The sequence below is a fragment of the Nicotiana attenuata genome, chromosome 2 (assembly GCF_001879085.1).
Source record: "Nicotiana attenuata strain UT chromosome 2, NIATTr2, whole genome shotgun sequence".
Classification (NCBI taxonomy): domain Eukaryota; kingdom Viridiplantae; phylum Streptophyta; class Magnoliopsida; order Solanales; family Solanaceae; genus Nicotiana; species Nicotiana attenuata.
In genome coordinates this window covers 3,027,965-3,048,940 of record NC_031990.1, presented here as the reverse complement: position 1 = coordinate 3,048,940, position 20,976 = coordinate 3,027,965, and the positions used below count along the sequence as shown (strand labels likewise).

Sequence of the window (20,976 nt, the reverse complement as noted above, 5' to 3'; positions counted from 1 at the left end):
AACCAGGCATTACATGCACGTCTTGCATGGAGACTTTTTCATAACCCCCATCAACTATGGGCACAAGTACTATTACATATTAATTTACGACCACAAAATTTGTTAAGAGCCCAAGGTTCCCATACCTGACGTAACATTATGAAAAGATGGTCCTACTGTCGTTTTGGGTATAAGTGGAATCTTACGACGGGAAAACATGTTAGGTTTTGGACTGACCCCTGGATCCTCCAAAATAAAACACTTTGAGATTATATACAAGGGCCTCTAACACAACATGAGGAGAGAAAATTGGTCTCAAATTACTACCATAATAATAACTGGCATTTAGACACAATACCTTTTGCTTTACCAGCACGGGTACTTTCACTAATTGCCAATATCTACATGCCAACCACACCTGTAAGGTGTGATCAAATTTACTGGGCTCTAACAAATAATGGTATATTTACAACCAAATCCATACACAATACTTTACTACAAATTACACATCCTAGTACCATGCACAACTCCCAATCTTATGGGTGGATTTGGAAATTACACATTCCACCAAAAATAAGGTTCTTCTTCTGGTTAATATGCCATGAAAGGCTTCCAACTGCTATGTATCTAGCATGACTGGGTATCATTAATTCAGCTGTATGTCAACAATGCAATAGGCCTCTGAAACTATACTCCATATTTTTTGGGAATGTCCCCAGGCAAGACAACTATGGACAGCCCTAAGGGTTCCTACTATTAATAATAATTCCCGCATATCACAACATTCAAACCTAAGTTGGTTACACCAATTTGTGAACACATCCTTATCAAATACTCCTCACAATATTGCACATACAACACTAATTCCTTTTGCTATGTGGCAGCTTTGGATAGTATGCAATAAACTAATACTTGAAAATAAAAAACCACTCTTAAATGTGGCTTTGATAATTAACAAGGCAGCTGAATTTTACTATCTTACAAATCCTTCAAAAAAACATCACACAGGAATACCCGTTTACATAAAATGAAATCCACCAAATCAGGCCACTTATAAAATGAATATTGATGGGTCCTGTTTCCCAGGCAAAGGTAAAATATGGAATTGGTGGTGTTTTTAGGAACATATATGGGAATTGGATTATAAGATTTGCAGGAACCACAAAGGAAGGATCTACTGTTCAAACAGAACTTCTAGCACTTCTCATGGGGCTCAAAATAGCTGTACAGATGCAGCTTAAATCGCTCACCATTGAAACTGACGCCCAAGCAATTATAGGTATGTTTAACGCACCACCAATACAATATACTAATATTATTAATGACTGCAGGTTGTTACTCCTACAGCTGGATAACCCACCACTACAACACATCTACAGAGAGCAGAATAGTGTTGCTGATAGCGTAGCTACATATGGAGCCATGCATTTAACGGAGCAATGCAGTGTATTTGAAAGACCACCACTTTTTGCAATGTCGTCTTACATACAGAATCACCAGGGCATGCTACAAAGAAGACTAATTAGGACTGACTCTACTGCTTCAGCATAATCACTCTCTGCCGCTAATGTTTTGTATAATTTTAGTACTTTATCTAGGAGTGTCCAACCTACTACTTCTACTGTGTTGTCTAGTTTTCCTTGTAGTTCAAGCCAAGTTTCCCATACTGGGACCTGGTAATCAACTCTACTTTTGTGCAAATGATGCCTTCTGTGCATCTACTTAGTATGTGTAATGCAACAGTTTAAGCTTTATATAATATAAACTATCTTTCCGACCAAACAAAAAACATGCACCAATTGTTTGATGTGCTATACGCAATTTTAGTTCAAAAGTAGGATTATAAGATGTATAAACTCCGGATCATTTAGTCCTTTGATGTTAATGTCACGGTCCTATTTCCCCTCCGTTGGATGTCGTGACTGCACCTAGTCTCTAAGACTAGTATGCCTAACAATTATACCAAATGACTGAATATTAAGCTGAAACTCAAATCTCATTATCTGAAACAAGTAAAACTGCAATTCAAAATAATTACGACTCCCAAAACCCGGTAGAAATAAGTCACAAGCTTTAAGAGAAATGCTAAATATCTCAATACAGCAGAGTCTAATGAAGATAAGAAAAAACAACATCATAAACGTAAATGGGGGCTCCAAGTTCTGCGGACGCTGCAAGATTGTATACGGTGAAATCGGAGGGTCCAATTTCCCGTCATTAAGGCATTGCAGAAGACCATCTCGGAGCCTCGAGGCCGCAAAGCTGTGACCGAGTTCCCTCCCTCGAGGTTCGTCGACACCCGGCCTAGAGGCAATAATGACCATGGCAAGGGTAAAAATGGGGAGTTCCCAAGACACACGACTAAGTCTGACAAAACCTGACCAACCTACTCTGAAACCCGAATCAGGGTGTCATGTCTAGCCGTTCCATCCCCATATCTTTACAATTAATGTATTTTATACCGTGTAGGGATTCCCCTTCTATATAAAGAGGATCTTTGTCATTTTGTAAAAGGCGACCATTGTTCCAATTGTTCGCACGAAATATACAAGAACTCTCTCTCTTTTCTCTCTAACATACTCTCTCGATATTGTTGCTCTTATTTATTGCTTTCATACTTGTTCTTCATTTATTGCTTATCATTGGTCATAAAGAGCCTTTGCTGATTATTTTACAACTGTTAGCCCTTTCCCGATTGCCCTTAATAGCTCGAGCCCGAGCCTTGGAACCAACCTCGAGGCCCCGTATCGGTCTGTGCGAGGCCCTGATCGTCTAGCTCATCGGTTCAATCATTACTCCATTTTAGCTCGCATTTCGTCTTTAAACTTCATACACTTAGCATCATCTGCTTAAACAACTAGCATAAAAATAGATCACATATTTTTAGAGTCCCATCAACAAATTTAATTGTTATTATCATTTTTGCGGTAAACAGTTTGGCGCCCACCGTGGGGCAAAAAATAATAGTAATTATTTTCTTGCTGGTTTCATCACATAACGCAAGTTATCTTTCACGCTTTTTCTTGTCCAAGATCTTCGATTTCAGGTTAAAATATCTGATTTAGTAAACAACAATATTGAGAACCACGGAGAAAATGGTGTGGCTGTTCCAGGTGTTGGTGAGCCGCCACAAAATCTTGAGAACGCGCCAAGATCGATTTTGGCAGACGGAATCTCATGTGACGTTCGACACGTCGAAACAAGCTCCCACACTTACAGGAGCATACACCAAGTCGACCAACAGGAAGCCCAAAAAACCCCAGCTCGGGAAGAACGGGAAGTTAGCCTTTATGTTATTTTTGAAATGTTGCAAGCACAACAGCTGGATATTGCTTAGATGCAAAGTTACCAGAAGACTCCTAGCATGGTAGCACCGGAGACAGCCCCCTGGCCGAACAGGTACCGGAGAGGTCAAGCAATAATGGGTCGATAGTCGATCACGCCATCATAAAAATGCTTGAGGACCTCACCAAAAGGATCGAATCAGGCGAGAAAATGATAGCAGCCAACGAAAAGAAGGTCGAGACGTACAACACCAGGGTCGACCAAATCCCGGGCGCACCCCCGATCCTGATAGGTGTGAATTCAAAGAAATTCGTGCAAAGGCCGTTCCCTGAGGAAGCAGCCCTGAAACCCATTCCGAAGAAGTTCAGAATGTCAGAACTCCCAAAATACAACAGGACCTCGGACCCCAATGAGCACGTTACTGCCTACACGTGTGCAGTGAAGGGCAACGACCTAAAAGACGACGAGATCGATTCCGTCTTACTGAAGAAGTTTGGGGAAACACTCTCGAAGGGGGCCATGATGTGGTATCACAACCTAGCTCCCAACTCCGTAGACTCATTTTCCATGCTGGCAGACTCCTTCATAATGGCACATGCCGGTGCCATCAAAGTAGCGACGAGGAAGTCTGACGTGTTCAAAATCAAGCAGAGGGAGAACGAAATGCTGCGAGAGTTCGTAACTCACTTCCAAACGGAGCGAATGGAATTACCACCGGTCTCCAACGAGTGGGCGGTGCAGGCCTTCACTCAAGGCCTGAATGAGCGGAGCTCAGTAGCTTCAAGGCGGCTGAAAGAGAATCTGATCGAGTATCCCGCCGTAACCTGGTCGGACATCCATAACAGATAGCAGTCAAAGATCAGGGTCAAGGATGATCAACTAGGAGCCCCCTCGGGCTCAGTATACCCGAGTAGGCTTCTGACGAAGGAGCCAAAGCCAAATAAGGAACGATACCAGCCATACACCGAAGATAGGAGGAACGCCCCGAGGCGCAACCCACCTCGCAGCGATCGAGTGATCAACCGAGGAAAAAATCCTCGGGGACTCATTAACAGAACCGGATTTGATGGAAACACGAGGCCAACAGGGGCACTGCGCTTATCAGAATACGACTTCAACATCGATGTATCAGATATCGTTTTGGCCATCAGCAAAATCAGAGACGCCAAGTGGCCCAGGCCTACACAGTCGGATCCTTCCCAAAGGAATCATAACTTAGTATCTGAATTTCATAACACTCACGGCCACAGGACCGAAGATTGCCACCAACTCCAAGAAGAAGTAGCTAGGTTACTCAATAAAGGTCACCTCCGAGAATTCTTAAGCGACTGGGCCAAAAATCAGTTCCGAGAAAGAGAAGCAGCCAAAAAGAACGAAGTGAACGGGCCACAACATGTTATCCACATGATCTTGGGAGGCGTCGACGATCCCCAGGAGCCCGTGATGAGAAAGACAAAAATATCCATCACTAGAGAAAAGCGAACTCGGGGGTACATACCCGAGGATGCCCTCACGTACAGCGAAGAGGACTCCGAGGCCTTGTCTCAACCTCATAATGATGCACTGGTAATCTCTTTCTTCGTGAATACATTTCAAATAAAATGTGTACTCGTGGATCCAAGTAGCTCGACCAACATTATCAGGTCGAGAGTAATTGAGCAGCTCTGACTGCTAGACCAAATCGTGCCCGCCACTCGAGTCCTCAACGGATTCAACATGGCAAGTGAAACAACGAAAGGAGAAATCAACCTCCTAGACAGCGTGGTCAACACAACCCAAAATGTCAAATTTCATGTCATCGAAGGAGACATGAGGTACAACGCCTTGTTCGGACGATTGTGGATACACTGCATGAGAGCAGTGCCATCCACCCTCCACCAAATGATGAAATTCCCAACAAAGAACGGGATTAAAACCGTCTATGGGGAACAACACGCAGCAAAGAAATGTTCGTGGTGCACGACGTGGCACCGACACCAATATCTCCACTCTCGAAAGAACCAAAGGGCAAGCAAACTACATCATCGGCTAAGCCCGATTAAACATAGTGAAGGACCGTACCGCATCCTTATTACAAGCGACAGGGGCATATCAGACCTCGGAACATCACCGACGCATCCCACGCTAAGGTATAATCATCTCCTTTATCATTTTATATTTCATACTAACCCTTATGTAGGCACCCGATAGAAACAACCAGAGCTCTTCCCAACCCGAAGGCCTTAGGTTTCGAAAGCATGCATTGTACTCTTTTCCTTCAGCCGGGTTTTCATCCCAAGAAGGGTTTTACCGTCAAGGTTTTTAACGAGGCAACATCTATATGCTACCTAAGGAAGATCCAAGCAAATGTTCTAGGCTTCTTTTGCAATCAACCTCGAACATTGGAGGGCATCCCCCGGAAGATCATCCCCTCGAAAAAGGCAAAAAACGCCAAATGGGGTACCAGTAGGAAAATGATGTACTAGGCAAAATGGTCGAGTGAACCGTGTCCGCATAGCCGGGCCCCCGAGGGCGGAGACACATGTACTTGTGCCAAGCAATCAAAGAACACCTTTTGTCAAAGCATCTCATACTCCAAAGGAAACTTAACACTTTTGCCAAAACGATTCCTCCATAAAAAACGTCCCAAATACTCGGAGACTGTCGCCAATCGCCATTCAATAAAAAACCCGAGGCCATAAGACCCGGAGCGGGAAAACTCGGTCTCGTAAGACCTATATAAGGCAACAACAAAAACTCTAAGACCTCAAGCAAGGCATGAATCATACGTGTACCAAGTATCGACACAACTGTAAGACCTCAAGCAAGGCATGAATCATATTTGTACCAAGTATCAACAAAACTATAAGACCTCAAGCAAGGCATGAATCATACTTGTACCAAGTATCAACAAAATGTAAGACCTCAAAGGCATGAAAATTTTGTAAGACCATCCTGCAGGCATAAACTCGATCCCGAAGTTTAGGCCATATATCGAACTTGTAAGATTCCTGAAAGGCATACCTTCGATATAGAAACCTAAACTACTGCACTCGGGACCAAAAATGGCTCTGGCCAAGCACAAATGACTACGGTCATACGGCTATAGCAGCCAAGCAAACGCGACTCAGGGACGCCCGACCGTCGCTACAAAATCATAGGCCATTACTTCGATTCTACTTCGAAAAGAACTGGTTAAACAGGCTACCCTCGACATATGCAAAAAGAGCTTCGACCATGTCATCTCCAAATCACAGGCTTCGAGCTACTCAGCCTCCGAGCCAAACCTCCCGAGGTGCTCGATCATCACCACGAAATGACTTGAAATCGAGGTTCTTCCTGAACCGACGACGGGTCAGACAAAAATTACTTCAAAAAGTCCTTAACGAGGGGAAAACAAATCCAATAAAAGGTCGCTTCGACCCAAGGCATAAGAGCCACTGTCGCCAGCTCACACATATGCCTCAGGGCAAAGCGTAAGAGCCATTGTCGCCAGCCTAAAGAGCCTCAGGGCCACACACATAAAAGATCGCTTCGATCAAAGGCGTAAGAGCCATTGTTGCCAGCTCACACAAACATGAAAACTTGAGGGTCACATGAGCTCGTGTCGTAACCCGATTCGGAGATAGATCCCAAAATAGTTAACTGCATATGCCTCAGGGCAAAGCGTAAGAGCCATTGGCGCCAGCCTACTAAGCCCCAGGGCCATATCACGAATCTAACGATTATCACCGATAATGCGAGACAGAAAGGGATATAGAAGGAGTAAAGCCGCAAGGTTTCTTTTATACACATACGCGATAAAACGCGTTCTCCATCTACAAACATGCTATGGAAATGCTACGTACAAAATGGCAAAATCTACGTCCTACCCCTAGGAACTACAGCCTACTAGCCTCATCTTCACTCTCCTCGGCATCAGACAGGAGTAACCGAGCATCACGCTCGTCCGCCCTTGCTCGTGCCAACTCTTCCGAGAGGACAAAACCCCTGGCTTGGATCTCCTCAAGAACCTTTCTTCGTGACTTGCAACGAGCGTATTCTTTGATCCTCTCTTCACGATCGAGGACCCTCTTCAACTCGGCTTGAGCATCGGTAGCGTCCTTCAAATAAATCGCCAACTTCTAGACCCAACCAGGCAGATCAGGAACGTCGCCCGGCGCCCATGAAATCGCTACAGAAAAGGAAAAAACATGGTTACAAACTGGCCTTCGCCATAAACAAATCTGAGATGGCACGGGATGTACCACTTACGTGCATAGTTGCCTTCCTCGGGAAATGGCATAAGTTCCACGGGGATAATGTCAGCCGTTCGAACTCGAATGAACCGACTCATCCACCCCCGATCTCCATCTTCCTCATCGTCAACAATGAAGGGCGTGGTCAACCGACGCCGCAAGGTTAGCAGACCTTGATAGTGAAAGGGTCGATACAGCCTAATGAGATGACTGAGCGTAAATTCAAGCCCCGCCTTCTCCGTAAAGAACCTCACCATCAATACTACTCACCAAAACGACGGATGTATCTGCGCCAAGGTAACCCGATACCATAAACAAAAGTCGAGCACAACTGTATCGAGGGGGCTCATCCGAGGATACCATAAACAAGTGTGAAAGGATACGTGTACACATTCAGGAATCCATCCACATGATCCGAGATGCCCTCATCCGGGGAAAGAGTCTATAAAACTACACTCTCCCCCCATCCGCAATCTATCCTCACTAACTCAAGGTGCCCTTTCTCCTATCGAAGAAATAATCTTCAAGGAAGGCTCTCTTTTATCCTGAGCATCAAGAGCGGAACTCTCCCCTCTCTGCCGAATAGACCCCAACGTAATAGTCATGGCTATGGCAAGACTAGAAGAACTAAAGCAGGAACATGCACACATACTTTAGCGCTAAGGTATTGAAGGGCTCAACGCCGAAACGAGAGGATAACTATCTAAAATGGGGAGATCCCTAAGTGAGCGGAAGCGACCCTATGTATAAATATGAAGCAACGGCATCATCGCCAATCTCGAGGTGGTACACGACCTCGAGGATCTCCATCAAAAAGAAGCCAGGCTTTAAGAAGCCAACGACATCATCTCCAGTCTCGAGGTGGTAAAAAGTGATCGAGGCTAACCCTGTACTACTATAAAGTAGCAAGAGTGGTCAAAGCAGCTTTTACCCAAGAAGGTCGGGATCGATTTCCACAGGGATCTAGAGATTGGAATTGAGTTTCTATCTAAATTAGAATTGCGTAATTATTCCTAATTGCACTTCTAAACATTTTTGGTTTTTAATATTACTTCTATTTTTATACTACTAAGATGCTAAATTAAGCTAAGTTAAGTTAAGAGAATACTATTGAAGGTTGTCTAATTAGTTAAAAGGCACTAGGGGAGTGACTTTAACCTAGGTGGATACTTGACGGGTTCTCGTGTTTAAGGCTAGGCTGTCATATTTGGGGATTACGATATAACCATTTCATAATTCTACTCACTATACCTCTCGGTAGTTTGAGTGATTTTGCCCTAATTGACTTTCTCAAGATCAATTGGGTATGACCATTTGTGCAAGCAATTGAGGTTCAAGTCGGGTATTACGATCTATCGGTTTAACCCTTTAATTGGGGCTATCGATTCTCTTGAGTACGCCCCAATTCCTTGTTGGACTAATTTTATAGATTAGGCTCTCTTTCTCAAGAAGAGCCCAAGTAAACTAAGCATAAACTAGTGTTTGCAACCACTAATTCAACAATAAAACCATAAATTAGTCCAAAATATCAAACACCCATAGACATTCAAACCTTAAAACACAAGACCCATCAATTACCCACACTAGGGTTGAGCCACAACCCTAGCTAATGGGTCTAGCTGCTCATGATAATAGAGGAAAACATAGAAATAGATGAAGATAAACCCGTAATATTAAATAACTAACTAAAACTTGAAGATTCAATGATAAAACTATTATAAAATTACTCAAAATGGTAAAAGAACACTATTCACGAGCGCAACTCAGCTTCAAAATCTAACTGCTGACCTAAAAATGGGAAAAGAAACTATTTATACTAGGCTGAAAATTATGGACAAAAATACCCCTGCGGGGCTAGTGCGGACCGCACAAAATCGAGTGCGGCCGCACTAAGGCTCTTGGCTGAAATTCCTGCTCTGTGAACTTGGCCACCGCGGGCCGTACAAAATGCACCGCGGCTGCGGTGGCTTCTGTTGCGGTCCGCACAAAATAGACCGCGGACCGCATTGGCAATTTTCCTCCAACTTGGCAACTCTTTGAACTTGAGCTTTGCGGACCGCACAAAAACAAGTGCGGCCCCAATGAAGTCAGTGCGGACCGCACAGAATGGAGTGCGGCCACATTACTTGGTTGCCTAAAATGAATACTCTCTGAACCTCTTCTTTGCGGACCGCACAGAATGGTGTGCGGCCACATTGCTTTGCTGCCTGATATGAGTGCTCTCTGAACATCTTCTTTGCGGACCGCACAGAATGGAGTGCGGCCGCATTGGTCCTGTAACACTGAGCTTGGACTTGTTCTTGGTACTTGTGCATGTTTCACTCCTTTTTGAGCTTGTTTTGACGAATTGTCACCTTGTTGATCAAACCCTGCAATCAAATACAACATGCAAGCCTTTGGGACTATTTTGTACACATTTCTAATCAAAACTCAAGTAAGACGGAGTGTAAAATGCATCATAATCCCTAGTTATCAACTCCCCCAAACTTAAGCTTTTGCATGTCCTCAAGCAAACAAAATAAGACCCACCCCTTAAGAGTAAATCCAAGAAAATTCGGCTGACCTAAAGTGACCTCAACTAGCATCAATTGGGACTAACAATTGCCTTCAATTCAAATGAATCATTAACAACATTCACTCTTTTAAACACCATGGATCAAGTGCGACACAAGAGCATCAAGAGTTGACTCAACACATCAAAGAAACTCTTTCTATTACTTTGGTCATTGTGGAACCCAAACTCACACATCCTCGACTCTCCCTAAGCAAACCTCACTTTTAGGATAGTAGCACTCAGAACGAGGTTAATGGAAATACACTCATCTCTCTCAAGGAAAACTCACAAGTCCGGCACTAGGTACCATATGCTTGCCCCTTATGTGAGTCACCACTAATGTATGCTTCATTCAACTCAAGATCATATAGGGCTTTTGTTGAGACATAATGAAGGCTTTTGGTTTAGGGTAGGAAATGCTTGGTCTAAGTAGGTTCCATCTTCCCTTTAGCACTTCTTTTGCTTCATTTGGCATACAGTCACTTGACTTTTTAAGTCATTTCACTTCTTTCTAAGGGATTAGAGAGACACACTGTCACTCTTTCTTGTTCATTTCAAATCTTTTCTCCTTTCTAAACTTTCCACACCTTTCATTCTTTGCTTTTATTGATCCCTTCATTCTTTTCTACATTGAACATTCTTTTTGTCTTTTTTTCTTTTGATTTTCTTTCTTTTTCATTGCCTTTCATTTTCTTCATTTTGTACTTTTTACCACTTTGTTTCAATCCTCGTCTCTCCCCCCAAACTTATAATTTTGCCATGTGCTATGGAAAGATCGGGTGCCAAGAGAGGGTATCTTTAGAACGGGTAAAGGCTTGTAGCATGGTTCTTGAAAGAAAAAGGTCTAAGACTCAAAAGGGCTGACTAGGGATTTTATTATTCGTAGGCTATGGAAGTGTTCAAGATATCATTTGGGTCAAAGAGAGCCTATAATCACGTCTCAAGTCAAATTACACTTAGGATTTCGCCTAGACAAACATTCAGGGCAAGTTCTAGACCAATGGCTCGGGACTTGGACTTGCAATTCAAATTCTCACCACACAAGCTTTGTGATTGCTAAAGACACGGAGTCGAGGGCCCACAACAACCTTGGAGAAGATTTGAGCAACACAGTGGTCCCGAAAAACCACTTGATGATTATCGGCCAACACAAGAGTCTCAAGGTTACAACTTTCACCATCCTACACACAACGATTTATTTTTGACCATGGGATCAAAGACAAATGTGTTAGGCCCAAGTGAAGCTTTTCGTAAGGCACAATTACCAACTAACTACTAAAAAGCAAAAAGCAAAACAGACTCAAACCCTTAAGAAGGTTGTCATGCCATCCATCATCGGGAAGAGCCACCCGGTTCACACAAATTCCACCTTTGGAAAGAACCGTGGCATTAAGAAAACCAAAGGCTTATTGCAGAAGCTCAAAACAAGAAGCTACGGACATAAAATAAGAAGCTAAGAAAGGAAAAATGCGGAAAGTAAAATGAATATGTACAAGAGGGGATTTATACGAATATACAATCGCGAGGATGAATATATACATAAGAAGGTAACTTTATATGCAGACCCAGAGTAAAAGTAGGAAAAGTGCAATGAAATGCTAAAATTATATACATACCTAAGATAAAAAAGGAAAGAACGCATAAAATATTATCATATGTACAGTCATCCAAATATCCAAATAAAAAAGGAAAGAAAGCATAAAGTATTGTCATATGTCCAAATATCCAAATAGGGGTACCCCCTCAAATGAAAGTTGGCATTGTCCTCAATGCCAACTAACCAAAATAAGTAGAAAAATAGAGAAGAGAGGAAAAAGAAACTCCCTATTGGCCCTCCGTCTGCATGGGATCCTGAGTCTGGGTCCCTGGGTTCTCTGTCTGCTCGGGAACCTGTGACTGGCTCCCTGTGACCTGTGGCTCTACTGGGACCTGGGCCTGGACCTAGACTGATTCCTGGGCTGAATCCTGGAGCTGGCTGGAGGAACCTCCCTGCGGGTCCTCCAACTGTATGACTGCATCATCTGAAGGAGGAATCACCCTCCTCCTCTTGGGAGGCCTCTCGTACTCCTACACTGGCTGGGCTGGGTTGCTGGTACTGGGTCATGCAATAGCAAATCTAAAGGCAGGTGACCCACCTTCAACCTATCAACCTCTACCCTGATCTCCTTCACCGACTCCTTTGAAGCCCGAGTCTTTCTCATTTTCTTCGCCTCCCTAGCAAGCTCCTTTAGTGCCTTTCTATGTGAATCAATAGCCTCCGTGATCAATTTTTGGTTATCTAGGATCTTTTTCTGGTTGTCCAGAAGCTCCTTGAGAGTGTCCTCAATGGACTGAGGGACCTGTGGAGGAGGAGGTGCGAACTGGGCTGTCACTGTAGTAGATAGTACAGACAACTTAGAAGTAGCTGTCTGCATCCAGTTGTTGATGCTGGTGAGGGCCTGACTCAGACGGTGGGCAGTCAGTGTGTATGCCGAGGTGGAGGGTATCTCTAGAACTGTAGAAGTAGATGGATCTGTTGCCATGTCTGCTGAGGTGGAAGGAGGCTGAGTAGGAGCCACTACTACTACTGGCTCTTCAGAATGGCCAGTTGAAGCAGTGACTTTTCCCTTGTAGTGCTTGCCTTTAGGGTTGTCATCACCCTGCAGGTTGTACTAGCAGAACGGTTCCTTTGCTTTTACCTTCACATAAAATTTCTGCTTTTCTACCTCTAAGTCCTTCAGGTACATGGTCAAGAAGTTGGGGAAGGGATAGTTTCTGTCACCTTAGTTCACCACCCGTGTAATAACCCGAGACATCGATGCTACCAATATAGCCCGGTGAAGAGGGAGTGAGTTGTCGTGGGTGGTGGGGTCTAGCCTGCTACACACAAATGTCTCCCACCCTTTAGCCTCAAAGTTCAAGTTCTTCTCAAGATCTTCACTCCCGCAGTCAACCAGTCGGGGGTGGTACCTGGGATTGCCAAGTACTCTGCCAACCAAGGACGGGCTTCCTCACCCATTGCCATCTTCTCCAAATATAATGATTCGTCCTCCTCATTGAAGCCCAAGTAGTCATTTATTGCTTTTCCATCAAATAGTACTTTTAAATTCCGCACCTTGGTCACTTTGGTGCCCTTTTTTATGTGGGCAACATTGGTGTAGAACTCCTTGACCAGGTGCTCGTTTGCATCCTCACAGTTGCTTATGAAATACTCCCAGCCCACTGTCTCTCTGAACTGTCTTCTCACATTGGGATTGTGAGGCAGGAGGTCTCTATAAACAAAACTTCATTCAAGAATCAGTTTCCTCTCAGGCCACCATTCTTTGAACGTATGGTAGGCCACCTCACACACGAACCGGTCTTGCCACGCTTCCGGGTTCCATGTTCTCTCTACTCCTCCCACTTGGGGCTCACCCCCTCCTCCTTCTCCTTCTTTTTCTACTGGACCCTCACCGGAGAGTGAAGCTGTAGGAGAGGTGGAGTATTCTTTGTCACAGCCTGCAGCTGAGCCCTCAGAAGACTCAGAAGATACATGCACTGATGCTCGGGCAGTAGGAGATCCCTGAGGAGTGGGCTCATCTGTCAGTCTAAACCACTCCGGAAAGTCATCTATATACTTCGGGACGGAGTTAGAATCAGACGCCTCCCGGGAAGGTTCATACTCACTTCCTGATGAATGGGAAGCAGCTCTATCAGTAGCTCGGATTGCCCTTCTTGTTTCTTTTATTGCTTCCCGAACTTGGGGGATCAATTTTATCTTTCCACGTCCCCTCCCCCGGGAGGCTCTCCTCGTCCTAGTTGTTTATCACCTTTTCCTCTTGATCTCACCATTTTCTGCAAGCAACATTCAGTCATGCTTTGTTAGTATCGATAGAATTAATTAATTTCACAGTTGCAGGAAAATAATTGAAGACATTACAAAGTTGCAGAATGCGGACCGCACAAAATGCAGTGCGGCCGCAAAGAGGCTACTGCGGACCGCACAAAATCCATTGCGGCTCGCACAAAGGTGGGGTTCAGACTACCCACTCTCTGAATCTGTGCACCGCGGACCGCACAAAATGCAATGCGGTCCGCATTGAGGCACCGCGGACCACACAAAATCCTTTGCGGTCGCAGTCCTCAAGATTCACTTTTAGAAGTTATTTCACCGCGGTCTGCACAAAATGGCATTGCGGACTGCACAAAAGCATCGTGGACCGCACAAAAATCCACCGCGGTCCGCATTGACTGCCCAACAGCAGCACCAACCTAGGGTTAATGTTCTGTCCAATTTTAGTCCTAATTTTTACCTAATAATGATTCCCTAGGCGTTGCTTCAGTGTTGTATCTAATTATGCCTAATTAAAACAGGATTAACTAACCTAAGCTACAAATTAAAAGAAAAATAGGAAGAAAAGAAGAAAAACTAAGAGAAAATTAAAAGTCAAAAGAAAATAGCAAAATTAAACAACTACAAAGGAATTAAAGTTACCAGAAAAGAGATGCACTGATGATTAATCGAAACAAATCAGTTGAGTTCGTGCAATATTAGGGAGTGACAGTGATGAACAATGATTTTAGGGCTTTGAGAGTAACGAGATCGAAAAGTTTAAACGGAGGGCCTCAGGTCCTATTTATAGAAAAAGGTCCGGGGCCCCAGCTCACTTACCCACCGCGGACCGCACAAAATGGCATTGTGGTCCGCATTGCTCAGTAACATGAAAGTTTGAGAAGGCAACCACTGCGGACCGCACAAAATGCTCCGAGGCCGCGGTGGCGAACTTCAGAGAGCTAATTTTCAACATCAACCATCAGTGCGGTCCGCACTGATTTTGTGCCCCCGCATTGAGTCCTTTGCAGCCGAACAAAATATAGTGCGGTCCGATTGCAAACTTCAGAGAGTGATCAATTTTTCCACTTGGTACTGCACTGCATCAACACAATCCTACAACATCTCACAACCAGTCAGTCCAAAAATAAATCCTATACTACAAATAAAATTAAAGAAAAATGAAAAGAAAGACACATGGGTTGCCTCCCAAGAAGCTCCTGATTTAATGTCGCGGCACGACGCAGGTTACCATCAAATCACTTTAGATGAAGAAGTGCCACCACATGGCTGTCATCAATTTTTCCCAAGTAGTGCTTGACCCTGTGCCCATTAACTCTAAAAACCTCCCTATTTTTGTTCTTCAAATCAAGTGCACCAAACGGGGTCACAAACACCACTTCAAAAGGTCCACTCCATTTTGACTTAAGCTTTCCCGGAAACAGACGTAACCGAGATTTGAAAAAGAGAACCAAATCACCCACTTTGAACTCCTTGCCCCAAGCATATTTATCATGAAGGTACTTCATCTTACCTTGTACAAGGATGAACTAGAGAAGGCATGGAAGCGGAATTCATCAAGTTCATTAAGTTGCTCCACACGAAGATTTGCTGCCACATCCCATTCACGATTCAGTTTCCTCAAAGCCCAGATGGCCTTATGCTCTAACTCAACCGGTAGATGGCAAGCTTTCCCAAATACCAATCAGAGTCTTGTAAGCAGTCCTATAAGCCCATAGAGCATCATCCAACTTCTTAGACCAATCGGTCCTATTTGCATTGACCGTTTTAGATAGAATACTCTTGATTTCCCTGTTTGAGACTTCAACTTGGCCACTCGCCTGAGGATGATAGGGAGTAGAGACTTTGTGGTTGACACCATACTTTGCAAGCAAGGTGTCAAAAGCTCTATTGTAAAAGTGCGACCCCCCATCACTTATGATTGCACGAGGAGTGCCAAACCTTGTAAAAATGCTCTTTTTGAGAAACACAACCACACTCCGAACTTCATTGTTGGGCAAAGCCACGACCTCGACCCATTTTGAAACATAGTCAACCGCCACTAGAATGTAGGTGTTCCCACACGAGCTTACAAATGGGCACATGAAATCAATACCCCACAGATAAAAAATATCCACTTCTAGAATGGTGTTGAGAGGCATCTCATCTTTCTTCGAAATACCGCCCGCTCTTTGACATTCGTCACACCTCTTCACAAGATCACTTGCATCTTTATACAAAGTTGGCCAGTAAAACCCACAACTAAGGACCTTTGAAGCTGTCCTCATCCCGCCATGATGTCCACCATAGGGAGAGGAATGACAAGCCTCTAAGACACTCAACTGCTCCTCCTCAGGGACACACCTCTGGATCACTCCATCGGTGCAAATCTTGAATAAGTACGGCTCATCCAAATAGAAATCCAAACTATCCCGTTTGAGCTTCTTCCTTTGGTTAGAAGAGAGCTCACACGGGATTATACCAGTCACAAGGTAATTAGCAACATCTGCAAACCATGGCATATCAGTCATTGACACAGAAAGTAGTTGCTCATCGGGAAATGCATCATTGATCTCTAGGCCATCACACGGCCCCCTTTCCTCCTCCAAGCGGGACAAGTGGTCCGCCACTTGGTTTTCACTACCTTTCCGGTCCATAATTTCCATATCAAACTCTTGAAGTAACAAGACCCATCGCATCAGCCTAGCTTTGGAGTCTTTCTTCATCATCAAATACCTAAGAGATGCATGATCGGTGTGCACTATGACCTTGGCTCCCATGAGATACGGCCGAAATTTTTCCATTGCGAACACAATAGCCAACAACTCTTTCTCAGCTACCGTGTAGTTCCTTTGGGCCTCATTCCTTGTCTTGCTCGTGTAGTACACCGGAAGAAACATTTTGTTCACTCTTTGACCCAAAATTGCCCTAACCGCAACATCACTCGCGTCGCACATGAGCTCGAAAGGAAAGCTCCAATTGGGTGCGGTAATGATAGGGGTGATGGTCAACTTATGCTTGAGAAGTTCAAATGCTTGCATACATCCCTCATCGAACACGAACTTGGCATCCTTTTCTAGTAGCTTGCACAAAGTATTCACTACCTTCGAAAAATCCTTGATAAATCTCTGGTAGAACCCCGCATGCCCAAGAAAACTTCTACCCACCTTGACAAAAGTGGGGGGAGAAAGCCTTGAAATCACCTCTATTTTAGCCTTGTCTACCTCTATGCCATGCTTTGAAATTTTATGACCGAGCACTATGCCCTCCTCAACCATGAAGTGGCATTTTTCCCAATTGAGCACAAGATTGGTGTCTTCACAACGAGCCAACACTCTATCCAGATTTTTCAAACATTCATCAAATGACTCACCCACAACACTAAAGTCTTCCATGAACACCTCCAAAATATCTTCCACCATATTAGTGAAAATGGCCATAATACACCGTTGGAATGTTGCCGGTGCGTTACACAACCCAAAAGGCATCCCAATAAAGGCAAAAGTGCCATATGGACAAGTAAATATGGTCTTCTCCTGATCCTCCGGAGCAATCCAGATTTGGTTGTACCCAGAATATCCATCCAAGAAACCGTAGAAGGCACGCCCAGTAAGACGATCAAGCATTTGGTCAAGGAAAGGCAATGAGAAGTGATCCTTATGGGTCACCTTGTTCAGCTTGCGGTAGTCCATGCACACCCTCCATCCGGTCACTGTCCGGGTTGGAATTAGTTCATTTTGAGCATTGGCCACCACGGTCATACCACCCTTCTTCGGCACACACTGCACTGGCGAAGTACACGAGCTATCAGAAATAGGGTACACAACCCCGACATCTAACCACTTGATTACCTCCTTTTTCACAATTCTTGTATTGCCTCGTTCAACCTCCTTTGATGTTCCAAGGAGGGTTTTGCATCATCTTCAAGTATCATCTTGTGCATATAGAATGCGGGGCTTATTCCCCGAATATCAGCTAAAGTCCATCCAATTTCCTTCTTCCGCTTTTTGAGCACCGCCAATGTGGCATCTACCTGCATATTAGTAAGACAAGAGGAGAGAATAACTGGCAAAGTTGAACTAGGGCCTAAGAATTCATACCAGAGGTGTGGAGGCAATGGCTTCAACTCCAACACCGGAGGCTCCTCAATTGAAGGCTTTGTTGGAGGAGTCTTTCTATTTTCAAGATCCAATGAGAGTTTCCTAGGCTCATTAGAATAAGAGCCCATTCCATGTAAAGCATTCACGCACTCCACTCGGTCCGCATCATCATTGACATCAAGATTCAACAATACGGCCTCCAGAGGGTCCTCCACATTGATCATTGCACTAGTATCATCAATTATCACAGCAGTGACAAGATCCACAAATGAGCACAGTTCGGTACAATTGGGCTGCTTCATTGACTTGCACGCATGAAAAACCACTTTTTCATCACCCACCCGGAAAGTGAGTTCCCCTGCTTCCACATCAAATAAGGCCTTCCCCATAGCAAGGAAAGGCCTCCCCAATATGATCGGAACTTCATAATCTACCTCACAATCCAAGATCACAAAATCAGCTGGCAAGATAAATTTGTCCACCCGGACGAGAACATCATCTATTACACCCAAAGGCCTCTTCATCGATCTATCTGCCATTTGCAACCTCATCGAAGTCGTCCTCAGCTGTCCAATCCCCAAAGTCTTGAAAACTGAGTAGGGCATCAAGTTGATACTCGCCCCCAAATCACATAGAGCTTTAGCAAAGTGTGCACTTCCAATAGTGCAAGGAATGGTGAAAGCACCGGGATCCTCCAACTTTGGAGCCATTGAATTCACTATAGCACTCACTTGGTGGGTCATCTTAATAGTTTCACAGTCCATGGATCTTTTCTTCGTCACCAAATCTTTCATGAATTTAGCATAGCCAGGAATTTGCTCCAAAGCCTCCACTAAAGGCACATTAATGGATAAGCTCTTCATTATGTCAATGAACTTTTTGAACTGATTCTCATTTTTTTGCTTTGCTAGCCTTTGAGGATAAGGTGGAGGTGGCCTAGGCAAGGGTGCCTTGGCTTTTGACACAACTGGCTCTGGCATATCTATTACGTGTTCCCTAGACGGGTTCACGTCATTCTGTGTTTCCACCTTGGCATCCTGGATATCAATCCTCACTTCTTCATTCACATTTTCAACCACCAAAGGAACTTCATCTTCTCGCAACTCAACTTCATCACTCAAAATTTACTTTTTATTGGAGTCATTCACATCACCGCCTCGTCCACTCCTTGTAGTTACTTCCATAACATGATTGTTCCCACCCTTTGGGTTAACTACCGTATCACTCGGTAGAGCCCTCTTAGGGCGAGTATTCAAAGACTGTGAGATTTGGCCTAGCTGAACCTCCAAATTTTTGATTGAAGTGTTGTGAGATGCCAACTGCGCATCGGAGTCAACATTCTTCGTCATCATCTATTCGAACATCATTTCAATTCTCCCAATGTCATTGTTGGAAGAACTAGGACCCTAGGATGGAAAAGGCGGTGGATTGCTTGGTTGTTGATACATTGGGGGCCTTTGAAAGCCTTGCCCCTGATTTCCCTGGTTGTTGTTCCATCCACCCTGGTTGTTGTTTCCACCCCAATAGTTGTTGTTGCCCCAGTTTCCTTGATTTTTCCGATTGTTGTTTTGATTGCCCCAATTTGGATTTTGATTACTGTTTCCCCAATTGTTGTTCCCTTGTTGTTGATTATTCCAATTGTTGTTGCCTTGTTGTTGGTTACCCCAATTGCCTTGGGATCTCCATTGTTGCTGTTGGTTAGAAGAATTGCCCCTTTGGCCTTGATATTTATTCACGTATTGAACCTCTTCATTCTGCCCATCATAACCATCATCTTGGAATCCACCACAATCATTGTCAAATTGATCTGAACTCCCTTGGTTCTGTTGACCTCTTTGTCTTCTATTGTTCACTAGCATGTTGACACCCTCCATGGCATTCACTTGGCGAGGATTTTGAACTTGTTCCAACTGTTCCATTGCTAATTGGTTCATTGTTGTTGTAAGTTCAGCTATAGCCTGCCCATGGTCATGTAGTTCTTTGTGCAAGTGAGTGACCATGGGGTCACCCTGTGGCACATTGGCCCTACTTTGCCAAGTGGAGGACGTGTCAGCCATCTCGTCAAGAATAACACAAGCTTCATCATAAGGCAGCTTCATGAAATTACCCCCAGCCAATTGATTCACTATGCATTGATTTGTTGTGTTGATGCCCCGGTAGAAGGTCTGTCGAATCATCGCCTCAGTCATATCATTGTTGGGGCATTCCTTCACCATGGTTCTATATCTCTCCCAAATCTCGTGTAATGGTTCGGTGGGCTCCTGCTTGAAAGCTAAGATCTCATCCTGCAATGCTGCCATGTGCCCCGGAGAGAAAAACTTGGCAATGAACTTATTCGTCAACTCATCCCAAGTTGTGATGGAATGGTTGGGAAGTCGCTCAAGCCAATCCAATGCCTTCCCTCTAATTGAATATGGGAAGAGTCTCAACCGAAGTGCATCCTCGGATACATTGGTTTGCTTGCTCCCCCAACAGGTATCTACGAACCCCTTGAGATGTTTGTAAGCATTATGAGTGGGAGCACCCTGAAATACCCTCGCTGCTCCAACAATATCAGCATCACATTAGTAATTTGGAAATTGCCCGCTCGAATCCGGGGCGGGACAATTGCACTAGCATAGCCTTGGTTGGGAAGTACTCGAGGGGCCACTCTTGGAGGTGGCGGAGGAGGGTCTGGAATATTTTCATTCGCATTAGCCTGGCGGCCTCTACGTTGTCCTTGAGGTACAAGAGGCCCTTCATCATCTCCGACATCATCTACCTCCTCCCTCGCAACCACATTTCCAAGAGGGTCATTGTTGTTTGCTGCCATTTTGTACCTGGAGTTGTGACACACACAAATTAGTAACGCGGAAGGAAAGAAGAACAATATAAAAAACTATTTAGATAGATAGCCATGACTGTTTGCTCCCCGGAAACGCCGCCAAAAAGTGATCGAGGCCAACCCTGTACCACTATAAAGTAGCAAGAGTGGTCGAAGCAACTTTTACCCGAGAAGGTCGGGATCGATTTCCACAGGGATCTAGAGATTGGAATTGAGTTTCTATCTAA

At 44.3% G+C, this 20,976-nt stretch overlaps 1 protein-coding gene across 1 annotated transcript; it reads left to right on the top strand.

Annotated features, from left to right (window-relative positions):
- On the top strand, positions 1,048 to 1,530 carry LOC109215764. The gene has a single exon (XM_019379876.1). It carries the CDS (start codon positions 1,048 to 1,050, stop codon positions 1,528 to 1,530), a length of 483 nt encoding a protein of 160 aa, XP_019235421.1.

What these genes read in the sequence shown, in the direction of transcription:
- LOC109215764 (XM_019379876.1), top strand. Translation starts at nt 1,048, where the DNA reads ATGGGTCCTGTTTCCCAGGCAAAGGTAAAATATGGAATTGGTGGTGTT.